Raw genomic sequence first — 16448 nt, 5'->3', positions numbered from 1 at the left:
TAAATATGAAAATATATATGTATTAATAAATCTCATAAATTTGGAAATTTAATGGTTGGGAGGCTTGAAAACTTCATTCGCTTCTTTTATAACAAAGCCAAAGACCTTATCGAAAATCTTACTTCATCATTTATTTATATTTTCATTAGTCTTTTTATTTTATTTTATATAAATATAGGGTTTTAAATATTTAAAGTTTAAAGGGCATGGTCAATACTAAATTTAATGTTAATAATTACCTAGCCTTTTAATCTTCTAACATTATTATATTGCAAATTACAAAATTATTTACCTCGTTGTAATTATATTCGCATTTTGATCATATTGGATATTTTATTTTATTCCTCTTCAGCCTAAAAAATGCTTGACGGGGTCGAAATTCAAGGTTATGAAAATTGTCTAAACTCCTGGGACAAACTAGACAGTGAATTTACTTCCTTAAATAATTCCTATAAAGAATATTTGGATAAGGTGAGGGAGTTGCACGAACTTGAAGATAAATGTGCTAAATTGCTCAAACATCACAAATACAATGATTTGAAAATCGCTAAATCCTTAACTGATCTAAAGGATACTTCAAAGCAAAAAGAGATTAAGGAACTTCAAGATAAAATAAGTAGTCGCAATGTAACCTTAAGATCTATTGAGACAACACTCCCAAAGCAAAGTTCTTTATATTTGAAAATTATATTAGGAGACATAAATGTATCACTATCAACTAATGAAAAAAAGTTCAAATACAAAGAAAATTATGAAAAGTTTAAGATCACAGTTACGATGATTATTGTCATATTATCAATCATTAATTTATTACTTGTTAAATATTACAGAGTATTAGATGCAATTTTTTGTTTCCTATTAGTTTGGTATTATTGCACCTTAACTATACGAGAGAGTATTTTACGTATTAATGGCTCCAGAATCAAAGGATGGTGGATTAGTCATCATTATATATCTGCATTTCTTTGTGGTGTCATTTTGACATGGCCTGATGGTTTTATTTACCAAAGTTTTAGAAGACAATTTATGTCCTTTGCATTATTCATATCCTTTTTACAAATTCTGCAATACCAATATCAAAAAGGATGCTTGTATCGATTAAAGGCACTTGGGGAAAGGCAAAATTTGATGGATATTACAGTAGAAGGGTTTCAGTCATGGATGTGGAAAGGTTTATCATTCTTATTACCCTTTTTATTTGCTGGATACTTTTTCCAGGCATATAACTCTTATACCTTATATAATTTAAGTAAATTACCTGAATGCCATGAATGGCAAGTTCCAGTCATAAGTTTTGTGTTCCTAGTTTTGTTTTGGGGGAATTTTCTTACCACAAGTGCTGTTATTTACCAAAAATTTATGCAGAAATATAGGCCTAAAAGCAGTTTTCAGACAAGACTTTTGACAAAATATAAACATTATTAATTTAGATACACAATTATAGACAATAATCATGACTATTACAAGATTGTAGCTTTATATTAATGTGAATATACCATTATATCAAATATGTATTAAAAGTTTATTGCATTGTGCATTTATATTTTTTTGATTATACTCTAAGTTGCAATAAACAATTATTATAATTATGATTTGTGAATTTCAAATCAAATATTTTAGCATACATTTGTATGACTCAAATATTTGTATCATTCCTACAGATTGAAAAATATATTATTCATAATGTGAATGATAAATAATTCTATTTTTTTTTTAAATTTATTTTATAGAATTGACAAGACGATAATTTAACATTAAATAATTCATAATATATCTTAGATGCAATAATAATAATAAAAATAATTATTTTTAAAAGGTTTTTAAAAATATTTTCCCAGTATGGACAACAATATTAATATTTTATTAATGTTACCAGTATGAATGATGTGTCAGTATCTTAAGGTTAAATATTCAATTTTTAGTAAATGTATCTATTTTTGGGATATTTATTAAATTTAGCATTAGAGTATTTTAATTGATTTCTTAATAATTATTATTTTCCCATTATTTTAAATACAATACCATTAAAATAAGTAGGGCTATGCTGATATTAAATATTGGATTGGCACTGATATTTAGCATTTTTCAAAAATTATCTGATTATAATATTTCAAAAGATTTTCTATTTATTTTTAAAAACAATGGAAATGCACAACACCCCACTAAATCTTTATTTATTTAAGTTGAAAATCAAGAAATTAGTAAAATTAAATAGTTAAAATTGATAGTAATGTAGATGACCTGTCATACTTGAAATATATCAAGGAATATTTAAAAGAATCGATGGTATAATAACATATTTTATCTAGGATTGCTTGGTTGGGTCATGATTGACTCATTTGTTTGGGTGGTATCTGTTTATTTTTCAAGCTTGACAAAAAACCACTATTTTGGACATGACTAAAATACGCGTCCCCGAAAACTACGCGTCCCCGGTCAAAGAGGTTTAATTTATATAATATTAATATAAAATCTTATTTAGCTTCATAAAATAAGTTAAAAAATGTTTTTTATGATTTAAAAAAAAAAATAATATCTTAGTAAAATTTTTAAAAAATTATTTTTTTTTAAAAAAAAACTACGCGTCCCCAGTCAAGATACAATTTTTTTTTTAAATAAAAGTAGATTCATGTTTTTTCGGAATCTCCTTTAAAAACTATACACGATTCTATATTTATTTTTATAAAAATAATCTATCTTGACCGGGGACGCGTAGTTTTTTCATGTAAAAAATTAGTTTTTTCAAAATTTTACTAAGTTACCACTTTTTTTTAAAATCAAAAAAATACATTTTCTGTATCCATTTAATGAGCTAAATATGAATCTGCTATTATTTTTAAAAAAAACTGTATCTTGACCGGGGACGCGTAGTTTTTTTAAAAAAAAAATAAATTTTTAAAAATTTTACTAAGTTAACACATTTTTTTTAAATAATAAAAATTATTTTCTATATTCATTTAATAAGCTAAACATGAATCTGCTTTTAATTTTAAAAAAAAATTGTATCTTGACCGGGGACGCGTAGTTTAATCAAAAAAAAATTTTTCGAAAATTAATTTTTTTTAAAAAAAAATTTCTTAATACCATTTTCGGAATCTCCTTGAAAAACTATACACGATTCTATATTTATTTTTATAAAAATATCTATCTTGACCGGGGACGGGTAGGGACGCGTAGTTTAGTTAAAAAATAAAAAAAATGAGTGTTTTTTCAAAATTTTACCAAGTTGACACTTTTTTTTTAAATCAAAAAAAACATTTTCTGTATCCATTTAATGAGCTAAATATGAATCTGCTTTTATTTAAAAAAAAACTGTATCTTGATAGGGGACGCGTAGTTTTTTCATGTAAAAAATTAGTTTTTATAAAATTTTACTAAGTTACCACTTTTTTTTTAAATCAAAAAAAACATTTTCTGTATCCATTTAATGAGCTAAATATGAATCTGCTTTTATTTTAAAAAAAACTGTATCTATACCGGGGACGCGTAGGGACTCGTAGTTTTTTTTTTAAATAAATTTTTCAAAATTTTACTAAGTTAACACATTTTTTTTAAATCATAAAAACATTTTCTATATTCATTTAATGAGCTAAATATGAATCTGCTTTTATTTTTTAAAAAAAATTGTATCTTGACCGGGGACGCGTAGGGACGTGTAGTTTTTTTTTTAAAAAAAATAATTTTTTAAAAATTTTACTAAGATATCATTTTTTTTAAAAATCATAAAAAGCATTTTTTAGCTTATTTTATGAAGCTAAATAAGATTTTATATTAATATTATATAAATTAAACCTCTTTGACCGGGGACGCGTAGTTTTCGGGGACGCGTATTTTAGTCACACCCACTATTTTAAAAAATGCTAATTTTATATATGTTTATTTAGATAACTCTAATAACATTAATATTTTTTCCCCTGTGGATCCACTTGGCTATTGGGGAATTTATGCTGAAAAGTATCCAACTTTGTCAAAACTTGCAGTACATTTTTGGCTGCAACAAGTATCCCATCTGAGTCTGTCTTCAGTATGGCAGAGATTATAGATAGTCTACATCGTAGAAGCCTATTGCCAGAAAATCTAGAGGCTCTCATATTTATTTTAAAAAATCTAATATATCACAATTTTATATATTAAATTTTATTGAATACATTATTAAATATATTCATTTTAGAAATAAAAATATCTAAAATAAATTTAATGCACAATTCGATTTGCATAATATGTATTTTTTAATTATATTTACTTCAAGGTGGTGGTTAAAATTAATATAAATATGGGACACAGCCCTAAAAGTAAGTACATTCTTTTTAAAAAAGTTTATTAAAACTATTTTATATAATATTTAGGAAAATATTTTTAATAATTTTAAGAAAAATATAATTGTGTTTTTAAGAAGGAATAATTGTTAAATTTGAAAAGATTGATTTGTATGTTCTGTCTGTTGAATAGAAATTCCCTTGCTTCAGGTGTTTGCGATTTGATTTTGTGAGCTAAATTTTTTTAAAAGTTAAAAGTTTAACTAGCGATCCTTTGGTATACGTTGCGATTGGTGAGAATATAAAATTGCTGAACTTTTGTATTTTTTTATCCTCTACTGGGGAAAATGAGACACATGTTTAATCTCAAATAAGGGATTTGCCTACGGGATAGTGGTCAGACCGTCGGGTCTTAAGACGTCATCTGTTGAGAGGTCAGGGTTTTAGGATATTCGGTAAGCGAACCTTTTTTAAAAGGAGGCTTAATAATTTGTTTATTGAAGGAAGAGTGACGTTGGGGTCCTTGTTCACTTTTCATGAAATTGAAGCCATACCTTCCCTTGGCATTTACTAGGAGGTTGCAGACATGCAAAATGAGGGTGAACTAGGGGGCATACGGCTCAATATCCTAAAGTTGCTCTTAGTTATTCATTGATTAAGAGATTCCCCAGGTTTTTGCTCGGCAGGGCTTCGTCTCTGATTGAATAACTCAAGGGATGAAGAGGAAGATAAATTCGTAAAAAATTTTATATTAAGGGTGCAAAGATGTTTTTGTGGGCGACTAATGTGGATAAAGGTATATCAGGATGGACACCATCTTGCCACATTCTGACAGAGATCTCATTAGTTATCGATGGGAGATATTAAACTAAATATTAGTAAATTATTTGTTAAAAGGAAAGACAGGGTATGGAGAGATGTTTAGTCGATGCCCCACTCTCATTTTCAGGTAATTGGGCTAATTTTTAGTTGAATATGGTTAAATTTAGATTTCAATTTTTTCCAAGAAAGATTAAAAAGGTGTTTCCAAAATTCTCTTTTAAATTTCAAAATGAAAAACGAAGAGCTGAATAAATGTTGAATTTTGGTGATATATAAGAATTTGCTAATAATATAAAGCCTTTGGAGAGCTGGCAGCCTAATTAAAAAATTTTCCCTGTTAAAGATATTGTTAAAAATTTTGGATAATGATGGCTCACATGGAGGGGCGATCCTAATAGGGTAAGATTATTGATGATTTTGTAACCTGGGAAATCTGAGGAATTATTATCAAGGAAACAGATTTCCGTTTTGGACTTGTTAAGAGCAGTTCCTGTGTTTTTAGAATTTGATTAGATATACTTTAAAACTTCTAATATTTTAGGAAGGGATCAACAAATGGTTCCATCATCAAGATACCGTAGGTTTATGTCCAAGTCAAATTTGGATTTAAGGTCGTGGAAACCGGGATTAAATAGGAGCGGACCAAGTGTGTCGTGTTGAATACCTTCGTTGGAGTCTATAATGTATGGACTGAATAGAAGGGGAGTTTTAATGCTATAACATGTTTGGAAGAATTTTGAATAATGTAGGAATTTTTCATAAAAAATATTAAGAAATCATAAGATATGCTGTTGAAGGTTTTATATATATTTGAATGGCATGAGAGGTTACTTCGCAGCCTCCCTTGACTCCGAAGCCTAATTGATAGGTGCTAAGTAAGTTAATACCTTAGGTTTGACTCGCGTCATTATTTTTACGCGTAATAACCTGAGTACGGAATCGATTGCGATTCGGCTCATACCCTCATTGTGTTTATTTAGGGGTATAAAATTGACCCAATAAAGGAATGGATTTATTTTGGGAATTTTTTATTTGATTATTTAAAAACAATCAAATAATATTCTTCAAGATGTGCAGAATTTATGATGAGAAGAGCAAATACCATCAAGCCCTGCTGCATAGAATTTGTTGAAGGAATTTATGGACTGAATAATTTCGTCATTAGATATGGTAATTGTGATGTCGTTGGTAAATTTAATAAGGATGTACACGATGCAGCAATGTGAATATTAAGAAGCAGTAATAAAGTGCTAGCATTTGGTGGAGCTAATTTATTTTAAATGGATGTTAATTTTAGAGCCCCATTTAGAGTCCTATATCCTATATTTATTTTTAATATTTTATTGCATCGATCAGATAAGTTGTTATCATCATTATCATTATGACTCTTAGGTATGTAATCAATCACGAGGAAGGAGTCAAAAGTTTCTAAATTGTGTTTAATGTGATCAAATAGGGAAATGTTATCGAATTTGGGAGGGGTAAAGCATTTGTATGGAAAAGTTAGTAGATTGTCCCATAATTTTATATTGTTAAAATCATTGTTTACTTAAGAAAAGAGTTTGATTACAAAATTGGTCAGTAAATTTCTCCTGCCTTTAGGAAGGTATTTATGGTGGGGTCATGCAGGTGTTATTAGGTTAAATTAATATTTTTTTTAGGAATGATTAAAGGATTTTGACATATTATTTTGGGGGATGAGGGCATCATTTATGAGGTGGTCCATGTGTATAAAAAGTATAGGGTTTTGGTTAATTTGAAAACCCTATTACAATGAGGACATACTCCTTAAAAGACCATTTCAGCTGTTAATTATAAGGTTGAGCATTATGATTTTATCAAGGGCTTTTAAATGAGATTCCATAAATATAGAAATTATATATTAAAACATTTTAAAAAATGTATATATTTATAAAATTGAATAAACTTTCATACGATAGTAATTATATTAGATTTAGGGTCAGCTGTTAATTATTATCCTGATCATAATGAATTTATTGAGGGCATATAATGTGAGACTCCATTATTATAGAAATTGAAAATTTTCACATGATAGTTATATCATTAATTTAGATTAGTGTTGTTAAACGGCTCGTTTTGTGCCGATTTTTAAAAACGGCTAACTCAATATTTTAGCCAAATATTGACTAATCCTGGAGATTTCAATTATGAGCAAAATCTTCAGGCTTGCCTAATATTTTTCTGGAATAAATATTGAGTTAGCCGTTTTTAAAAATCGGCTCAAAACGAGCCGTTTAACAACACTACTTTAGATAAGTAAAGGAAAAATTTGATCACATCCATTTTTACCAGTAAAAATAAATATATTCTTTAAAATAATTTACCGATAAGGAACCATGCTTTTTTTTAATATGAAAATATTTATAATTACTACGAAATGTCTAATTTTCTCAGATTGAGCCAAAATTTAATAGCTCGTAATATTATTTTGTATTATTAGATAAAATAATAATAAACGCCATCTTGTGGATAAATATTTTTAAAATCGCCATCAGTAAATGATTTAAAATTGAGAGAGATTCCGAATCCCCATACGACATATATATTATTTTAGTATGTATGAAATCAAATAGCATTTATATTTGTTATCTTTTAAATGAACAATTTTTTTGTGAATTTGAATTGCTTTTAGAAGTGTTTCACATTTATAAACGTGGGTTATCATATGAAGCTTTCTTGAATATCTTTAAAATCTTTAAAAAAAGACATGCTATAATTTAACTTGTTTTCCATAAATTATAGTACATTAAGTTAATTTTTTAATCTAATAAGTTTCTTAAATTTATCTTCAAAATATTACCATAAAGAAAATTAAGGTAAATATTATACATTCGAAATTACAAATGTTCTTTTCTTATCTTTCTTTTCATCATGCTATAATTTAATTTGTTTTTTATATATTATAGTACAATGAAAACCATTAAATCGCATATCGCTTAAGTGCAAACAATTTTGAATGCAAAAAAATACCCGCGATTTTGATAAAAATTACCAAGGCATAATGTTAAATTACATTTATAATTGCGAATCGGTTAATTGCTAAATATCGGATATTTACGAAATTTTTCAGGTCCCATTTATATGACAATAACGTTAATTTAATCGGATAAGTGAAAAATAAAAAGATTTTATCGAAAAAAATTATTAGTGACTTTTTTTACATGAACTACACCTTTAACTTGTTTTAATTCAAAAATGGTAATTTAATATATATATATAATCATGTTAAAATTATTTTTAGAATAAAACATCATTTCAAACATTAACCTTCAAGCAAAAGGGAAAATCATTGAAAAATTAAGCACTACTTCAAAAACACAATTAGCGTTAAATTATGAATGTCATGTATCGACAATTATCAGATTGGAATCTTATAAAGCAAGTATACGCTCACGATTTCTAAGGAATAAACCTCTTGCAAATAAAAGAGTTAGAATGAGTTGTTACCCAAAGACAGAAACAGCTTTATTGGTTTGCCCAACTGCGAAGTAAAAATTGCAGTCTAAATGGGCCAGTGATGTTAGAAAAAGTTATGCTTTTTAGTCAAACATTCAATGAAGATAATTATAAATTTTTATAATATATATAATTATAAATTAGAGGCATTACTAATAGCAGCTGGTTGCAGAGATTTAAGAAAAGACAGAATATAAATTTTCATAATGTTTTCAATGAAAAGGTAGTGCAGATATTATTAATGCAAATGAATGGAGCAGAAATACACTCCCATCTCTGATTAAAGATTATCAAAGAAGTAATAATTACAATTGTGATGAGACAGGACTATACCACTGAGCATTATCAAGGGGCACAGTGGAATTTAGAGGAACTCAACCACTGGCTTTAAAACAGACAAGGAAAAGATCTCAGTTCTATATATCATATATGGGGATGGATCTGATAAAAAGTTATATGTTGTAAGGAAATTTAAAAACCATAGGTGCTTTTAAAATAAAAATTTACTAGTGAAATACTACTCCAATAAAAGCAACTGGATTACAATCTCAAATTTTGAAGATATCTTAAGAGAATGGGAGTTCTCAATAGAAGAAAATTTTATTGATAATAATTTTTTACCAGCAAATACAACATCCCTATTTCAACCTTTGGATCCTTTAAATGTCATTATAGAAAGGGTATAAAAAGATGATAACATTTATGGAAGGAAATGACACAACCTCTTTTTATACAAGATTTACATATTACGATAGCCTCTGTCTAATAAAATTTGCATGGGGTGAGGCGACAAGTACCACAATCATAAAATGCTTTATTATAGCTAATTTCTTTTATAAGTCTATGGCATTTGATGATTGGGAATCGGAAGATCATGTAGCACTAACTGACAAGGAAGAAGATGAATTTGATCCCACATTTGTAGAATATGCGTTAAACGATCAGGGAATATTGGATAATCAGGACATTTATATTCAAATAAGATTAGAATTGGAAGATTTAAATTACTTCAGAAATTTTAATATGAAAGCTATGAGAATGACAAAGGGAACCTAGAAATATCTAATCATTTAATTACAAAAAATAAGGCTCATAATGGTTATTATACTTTTCTTGAATATGCTATGATTATCTAAGGGACCATGATTCACTAAGAAAGGTAGAGAATATAGTAGAAAATATTTTACTGGATAGGGGTTTTAACTATTCGCCATTTTAAAAATATATTTATGTAATCATTAATTTCATTATCTTAATGGATTCCTTTAAAAAAAATAAAAAAAAAGGTCGATGCTTATTGGACAAATCATCTTCCTTTGAAAATGGAAGAAAACAGGAATAATTTATTTTAGAACATGTTTTTTTTTAGCTTTAGGTCAATTAAAGAATTAATGTGGGAAAATAATTATTGCAAGCAAATGAAACGTACCTTATCTCATTTCTAAATATTCATTTTTATGAAATACTTTATACATATTAGTTATATATTAAACTGTTTCAACTTACAGGATAAGTAGAATTACGCGAACTACTCCAACCACTTATCGTTTAACTACTACTAACAATGACAATTTTGTAGCTTACTACAGAACCGATATAATTAGAAGTTCACCAACTCACAGTACCATTAGAACTACACAAACTGCTCCAGCCAAACCACAACTGAGAATGACGATTATACAAATTACAATAGAACTGAGACGACTAGAACTACATCAGAACCGCGAAAACAAATCTAATCACAACTGACAAGGACAATTTTAAAACTTACTATAGAACAGTGACAAATTGAAGTTCACCAATTCACAGTACCATTGGAACTACACAAACTACGCCCAAGCCAAAACCAAAATGACGATTGTGCCAGTAACTACAGAACTGAGACGACCAGTACTATATCGACTTAAAACAAACACATATCTTCTAAACGCAACTGACGATTGTTATCAACTTCCTTTTTTTTATCTATATTGTATATTTGTTCATATTTATATATATGCTATTTAATAAATCGATTTTAATATTTTTTTAAAAAAAATTGAACAGGATCGCTTATTTTTATTTCAGATATTCTTACCAAAAATAAAATACCGAGAGTCTATCATAACTTACGTGAGTTCTTAAAGGTTGAATGGCAGGAAAGGAGAAAAATAAATGAATGAAATAAGCCATTCCACCGGAAGAAGGCAGGCTTTGCTTGCTGAATATCTTTAAAATGTTTTACAAACCAGGGCCCGTATATTTTTGCCTGGAGCGTTTAGATTAATTTTGCACGAGTTCTCTACAGAGCGTAATAATTTTTTTTATGAAGAAAAAAAAAGATATGTTTTATTAATTCTAATCATAAATTTTTTTTTTATGAACTCCACAGGCCTGAGTCTGACTCCTAAAAATATTTTCCACAAGTTGTCCGCCGTGAAATTTGCTTGAGCTGCTCAGATCTCTTAGATAGACACTCACGAAATGTAGAAGAATTCAATGTATTTTCCTCTCCTTATAGCATTATTTTACCATTCATTCTTAAAAAAAGAAGTCATTATCACAAATCATAAAAATCAGTTATTGACAGAAAAATATATATATTTGTGCATGATAATTTTAAAATTAAAATTTCGTTTTACATATATTTTAGAATTGTGTGGGGGGGGGGGTCTGTATTGGATGCAATGCTTCTTCCAGAAATGCTATTGAAGGGCCTTAGTCTCTTTTACTCCCCGTTTTTTTATAAGTTTATAATAAAAAAAATATATTCTATACTAGAGCCTTGCAAATTCTATTTTTTTATTTTGTCTCCAACTCTTCCCGATCCTAAATTTTTTTTAAGGTCGTAGCCCGACCAATGACATATAATGATACCTAGACTGAAGATGCATTCATAATAATGCATTTGAAAGAGTAGTTGAATTTAAATCAGACGGACCCGCCATTTTGGTAACCCATATAGTAATTATTCTCATGTTAAAAACTACCATTAAATTGATAACTTGCTTCCTTATTATCTCGATGATCAGGCAATTCTTTAATTAAAGTTTGCGTCAGACATAGGAACAAATTGGCCTCTCGTTTAAAATTTTTAATAATGACATGGGTAATCAAAATGGCGTCCCCAGCTATTTTCATTTGATGTACGCTTTTAATGAATGCAGCGCCAGCCTAGATATTAATTTTCATTGTTGATTTGTTTTGTGATTAATTTTCTTTTTTTAAAAATAAAATTATTTATAACAAAAAAAAATATATATTAATCTCCATATATGTTAACAATGTATGTGACTAAACAAAATTTTTGAGCATAATGATTTCATAATATTTATTTTTTTTAGCATTTATAATATTAAAAATATTATAATGTAGTGTTGCTAAAAAGCCCATACGGCCCTAATTAAGATTATAACCAAAATAACATTATGTAAGCCTAAAGATTCTGCTCATAACTGCCATAAATGCTTGGACATCTATATGCCAAGCTAAAATCTTAATCTGGCCGTTTTAAAAAATATACTCAAATCGAGCTTTTTAACAACACTAATTACTTAAATTTTTTAGTTTGAAAATTAAAATAAATTAGAAAAATGTATAATATTTTATAAAACTTGATATAAAATACTGATCAAAGAGGATCAGACTATGACATATATAATACCTAGACTGACGATTCATTAATTAAAATGCATTTTTAAGAGTCGTTTTCAAATCAGCTGGATCCGCCATTTTGGTAACTCATATGATAATTATTCTCATGTTAAAAACTACTATTAAATTGATAACTTGCTTCCTTATTACCTCGATGATCCGTTAATTCTTTAATAAAGTTTGCATCAGGAATAAATTAGGCTCTCGTTTAAAATTTTAATAATAATTACAGTAACCAAGATAGCGTCCCCAGCTGTTTTTCACTCGATGTACACTTTTTAATGAATGCATCGTCAGTCTAGGTATTATATATGTCATTGGGATCAGCTAAATAAGACTCCATTTTGTTTTTTTATAACAAATTGATTGTTGATGTCAAAAACGAATAAAATTTCGATTTTTATTTTATTAATTAAAATAATAATTTTATTTTTTAAATTATTTTTTCCTTTTTAAATTGCAAAAAAAATAAAAAATCGTCGATTATTAAATTTTGGCATAAATATTTATATTAAACGCAAATGCTTGTTTATCTCTTCGTCTTGATAGCTGAATATTCTTGCGATCCGGGTGAAAGATTTCACCCGCATTCGTATTCCAGGAAATCCTCCTTGGATCACGTGGATTATCACCGAAAAGGCAATATTTTAAATCACGAATTGGCGGGGAGACCCAAATTAAGTTACAACGGAAGCGATCATACGGAAATGTTTCTCAAGGCGAGACAATTCTTGGAGAGTATCGATTTCAATCATACTCAATCATTGTTCTCCAAATACACCCCGTCGTGGTATTCCTCAGCGTACGATAAATTATTGACCAATGCTAACAGCGAGAAAGGCTTTACCGAAGCAATTAACTATTTCCAAACTATTAACCCTTCGCTAGAGGATATAACTGCTACGTCTGGAAAATTGATGAAAAACTTGTTGGAAAGCTTGGAAACGTATTACGGTCAGAATAAGATGCCCTCCTTAATAGAACGACCCAAACCGCGTAATTATTCCATAACTTCTCCATTTTCAAACCTGGACCTCCAATTAGTGACCCCCATAACGTTAAACAATCTCATGTATTATACTCAAACGATGTTAGATAAGGATAGATTAAGCGATTCCAATCTTTTACGCGATAAAAATATTAATCTACCGCTTTCGATGTCAAACTATATGAATGACAAATTGAGGGTTATAAGTCTTTACCAGCCTGATCAAGATATTCTAATTCCCAATAAAAAGTATGACGCCGAAGAAGAGATGGATACTTTTGCTAAGGGTACCTTAATTCGTGATGATAATGGTAATGCTATAGTTAACTCTTCCACCACCAAAGTGTTTAACTCTTACAAATACGATAAAATTTATGATCAATCTATTTTGCAAAATACTACATCATTGAATAATATTTGGAAAGAAAGAAACCTGTTTACCTCTAAAAATATAAATAGTTATTCTATGGAACTTCCTAATGTTAAAACTCATCGGCCAATGATCACAAGTATTGAGCTTGAAGACTATGCCAAAGTTAAAGATGGGAACGAAATAGGAGAGAATAATAAGATATTGAAACATTATCATTACGAAAATCTGTTACCAACCACATTAGATAAGCTTAAATTAGACCACCTAACTTCTCGAAAGTATCGTCCTTACGAATTTGAAACAAATTTAGCCGATTCATTTCCCAGGACGGTCGGAGTTAACAAACCTACTATTGGGCCTGTAAACTTGCTCAACATAGCTAAGAAGCAAAAAAAGATTCATAAATTACTTGATGACTATGTGTACTCGTCAAATTTAACAGCGGAAACATACACTCCCCTTAATTTTGAGAAAAATATAGTCGAGTCCATAACTCTTAGATTTGCCGAAGACCACCATTATTCGACTTTATGGTATAATTTAACAACCCATCATCGAAATTCGCTTTCAGTCACATTAGAAAATCGCGCATTAATAAACTCGTTCGCCACTAGCCCTTTGTATTATTCGTTGGAAAAAGATTTCAAACATTCGATCCATCGCAAGTTTAGGATTAATAGTTCTGATGATCAAATAAAAAAAATTAGTTCTAATATAATAAGGCAAAATGATGGAAGCTTATTGACAACTGGAGATTCCCATAAACAATTGTCATTCCTAGATGCTTCCACAAAAATGTATCGTCATTCAATCAAGAGTTGGTTAGATAAACCTGGTGATCATTATAAAATGGCGGCCAATAATGCTACACCACGCGCAATAGATCAATATAAAAATGCTCCTCACGAGCATTCAACTACTGAAGATAACGAATTCAAAGATCCTTTACTCTATGATGATAAATTCAGGGATTATAGGAAAGGCCTCACGACAGTTAGCGGTCAGCTGAATGAGGGGGAGATGCGAGGAAGAAGTGAAAACCGAAAATCTACTCCCCACGAAATGGATAATCGTATATTAAACCTTTATCAAACTAATGTTTCGTTGATACCTACGACGGCTAGAGATGTTAAATTAGGGGAAGATTCCAGGAAATGGGGTAAAACCGAAATGAATAATGAAGAAACGCTTTCGCCAAAAGAGTACGATAACCCATCGGGTAATAATGATACAGGCGATACTACCTATATGTGGCGTAACTCTTCTAATAATACCGTTAATGATTATTCTATCACTGCAAAATTTTATAAGGTTGAAACTGAAAAGTACGAGGATTATAAAAAGCCAAGCGGCCATATAGCAAAGGAGGAATTGTTGTTGAAGAAATATGGTAGTATCCTATCTGTCACGGATAGGGTTGAAGATGGCCTCTTTGAAGCGCCCAAGCTGGCAGAGAACTGCTGGGCTGAAAGACTTAAAACAGAACCATTCAGTTTTGTCCCAAATTGTAACCCAGATGGGACATATTCGGGAAAACAATGCCACAGACATAAGTAAAGAATATTTATTTTTCTTGGTTTAAAATTTAATTATCTTAAAAGTATGTTCGTAAAGTCTATCATATGAAGTTAAGCTGATATTTCTTATGTAAAAAAAAACAAATAATACATTAACAATAACATCTTTTAATTTCTTTTTTTAACCCTTATTTAGCTTGAAATAATTTACAATTATATGATTTTGGTTTATTGACTTAAAGAAATTAGCATATTTCCTTGTAAAGGTAACGAAAATTTTATTTCCCTTTTAAGATATAAATACAATTACGAACTGAATCATGTAAAACAACTTTATATAAAAAAAGATGTTGGTGCGTAAATCAAGATGGATCCCCGTTCGAAACAGACATAAATATCCGTTTTAGAGCTAAGCTGGCCGCACTCATGCTGCATTGTAAACAGATGGAAATAGAATAGATACATTGAGAATAAGCATTCTTTTTGGGGGGTAATCATTTTTCCTATAACGACTGTTTTTTCCATAATTAACCAGTTTTTTTTGTATAAATCTTTATTTTAACGATAAAATGATGATTCTTTGAAATAAACCTGAGAATGATTTAGAAATTTAAATTGTGTCCCATTTTTTATGTTTCATAAAAATAAAAATCGCTTAGGGTGTGTCCTAAATTCGACTTATTAACTAATCAGCCGACATTTTAGCGGACTAATACGAAAAATGAAAAATTGCCACCGAACATCTAAAACAACCCCATATAGGGTGTCCCAGTTTAAAAGTTGTTTCTCGGGCTAAACAGGAAGTAAATATAATCGTTATGTCGAACCAGAACATAGCCTTAGTTTGTTAAAAAATATATAATAAGGATTTTCTTATTATATATGATGCATATATCTTTCATTTAATATTTCAATATTACAATGAGTCTTTGATTCTTCCTTCACCGTTCGGGACACTTAGTATTTTACGAACAAAAAATAATAATTGTTATTTTTTTGAAAAAAAATGATACTTTGGCCCTGCAGGTTTGAAACGATATTTTTATAGGTAAAATAATTAAATAACATTTTTTAAAAAATTTTATGATTTTTATCACATTGGGGTAGATGGGACCCTCTCCAAAAATGTAAATATATCTTAATAAAATACTTTTTTTTTGAAAGAATTTTATGATGAGACACACTCATAAGATTATAAAAAAAAACTTTACCATTGGCCGATACAAAAAATAATAATATTTGTATCGGTTTTGATATCTGTATTGGTATCTACATATGTTTCCCTCTTCTCTGACAAATGCTCTATAATATATAAATTGCAAAATTTTAACTTTTATACCATCTCAAATAAAAACAACTAACGAATTTAATTAAGGTTAATT

At 28.8% G+C, this 16448-nt stretch overlaps 1 protein-coding gene across 1 annotated transcript; it reads left to right on the top strand.

Annotated features, from left to right (window-relative positions):
* Window positions 1-324: 324 nt before the first annotated feature.
* On the top strand, window positions 325-1463 carry LOC135926299 (transmembrane protein 120B-like). The gene has a single exon (XM_065462120.1). It carries the CDS (start codon window positions 361-363, stop codon window positions 1423-1425), a length of 1065 nt encoding a protein of 354 aa, XP_065318192.1. The 5' UTR covers window positions 325-360; the 3' UTR covers window positions 1426-1463.
* Window positions 1464-16448: the final 14985 nt, after the last annotated feature.

Source organism: Gordionus sp. m RMFG-2023, chromosome 3 (assembly GCF_954871325.1).
Source record: "Gordionus sp. m RMFG-2023 chromosome 3, tfGorSpeb1-WG-v2, whole genome shotgun sequence".
Classification (NCBI taxonomy): domain Eukaryota; kingdom Metazoa; phylum Nematomorpha; class Gordioida; order Chordodea; family Parachordodidae; genus Gordionus; species Gordionus sp. m RMFG-2023.
This window is presented reverse-complemented; position numbering and strand designations above follow the sequence as displayed.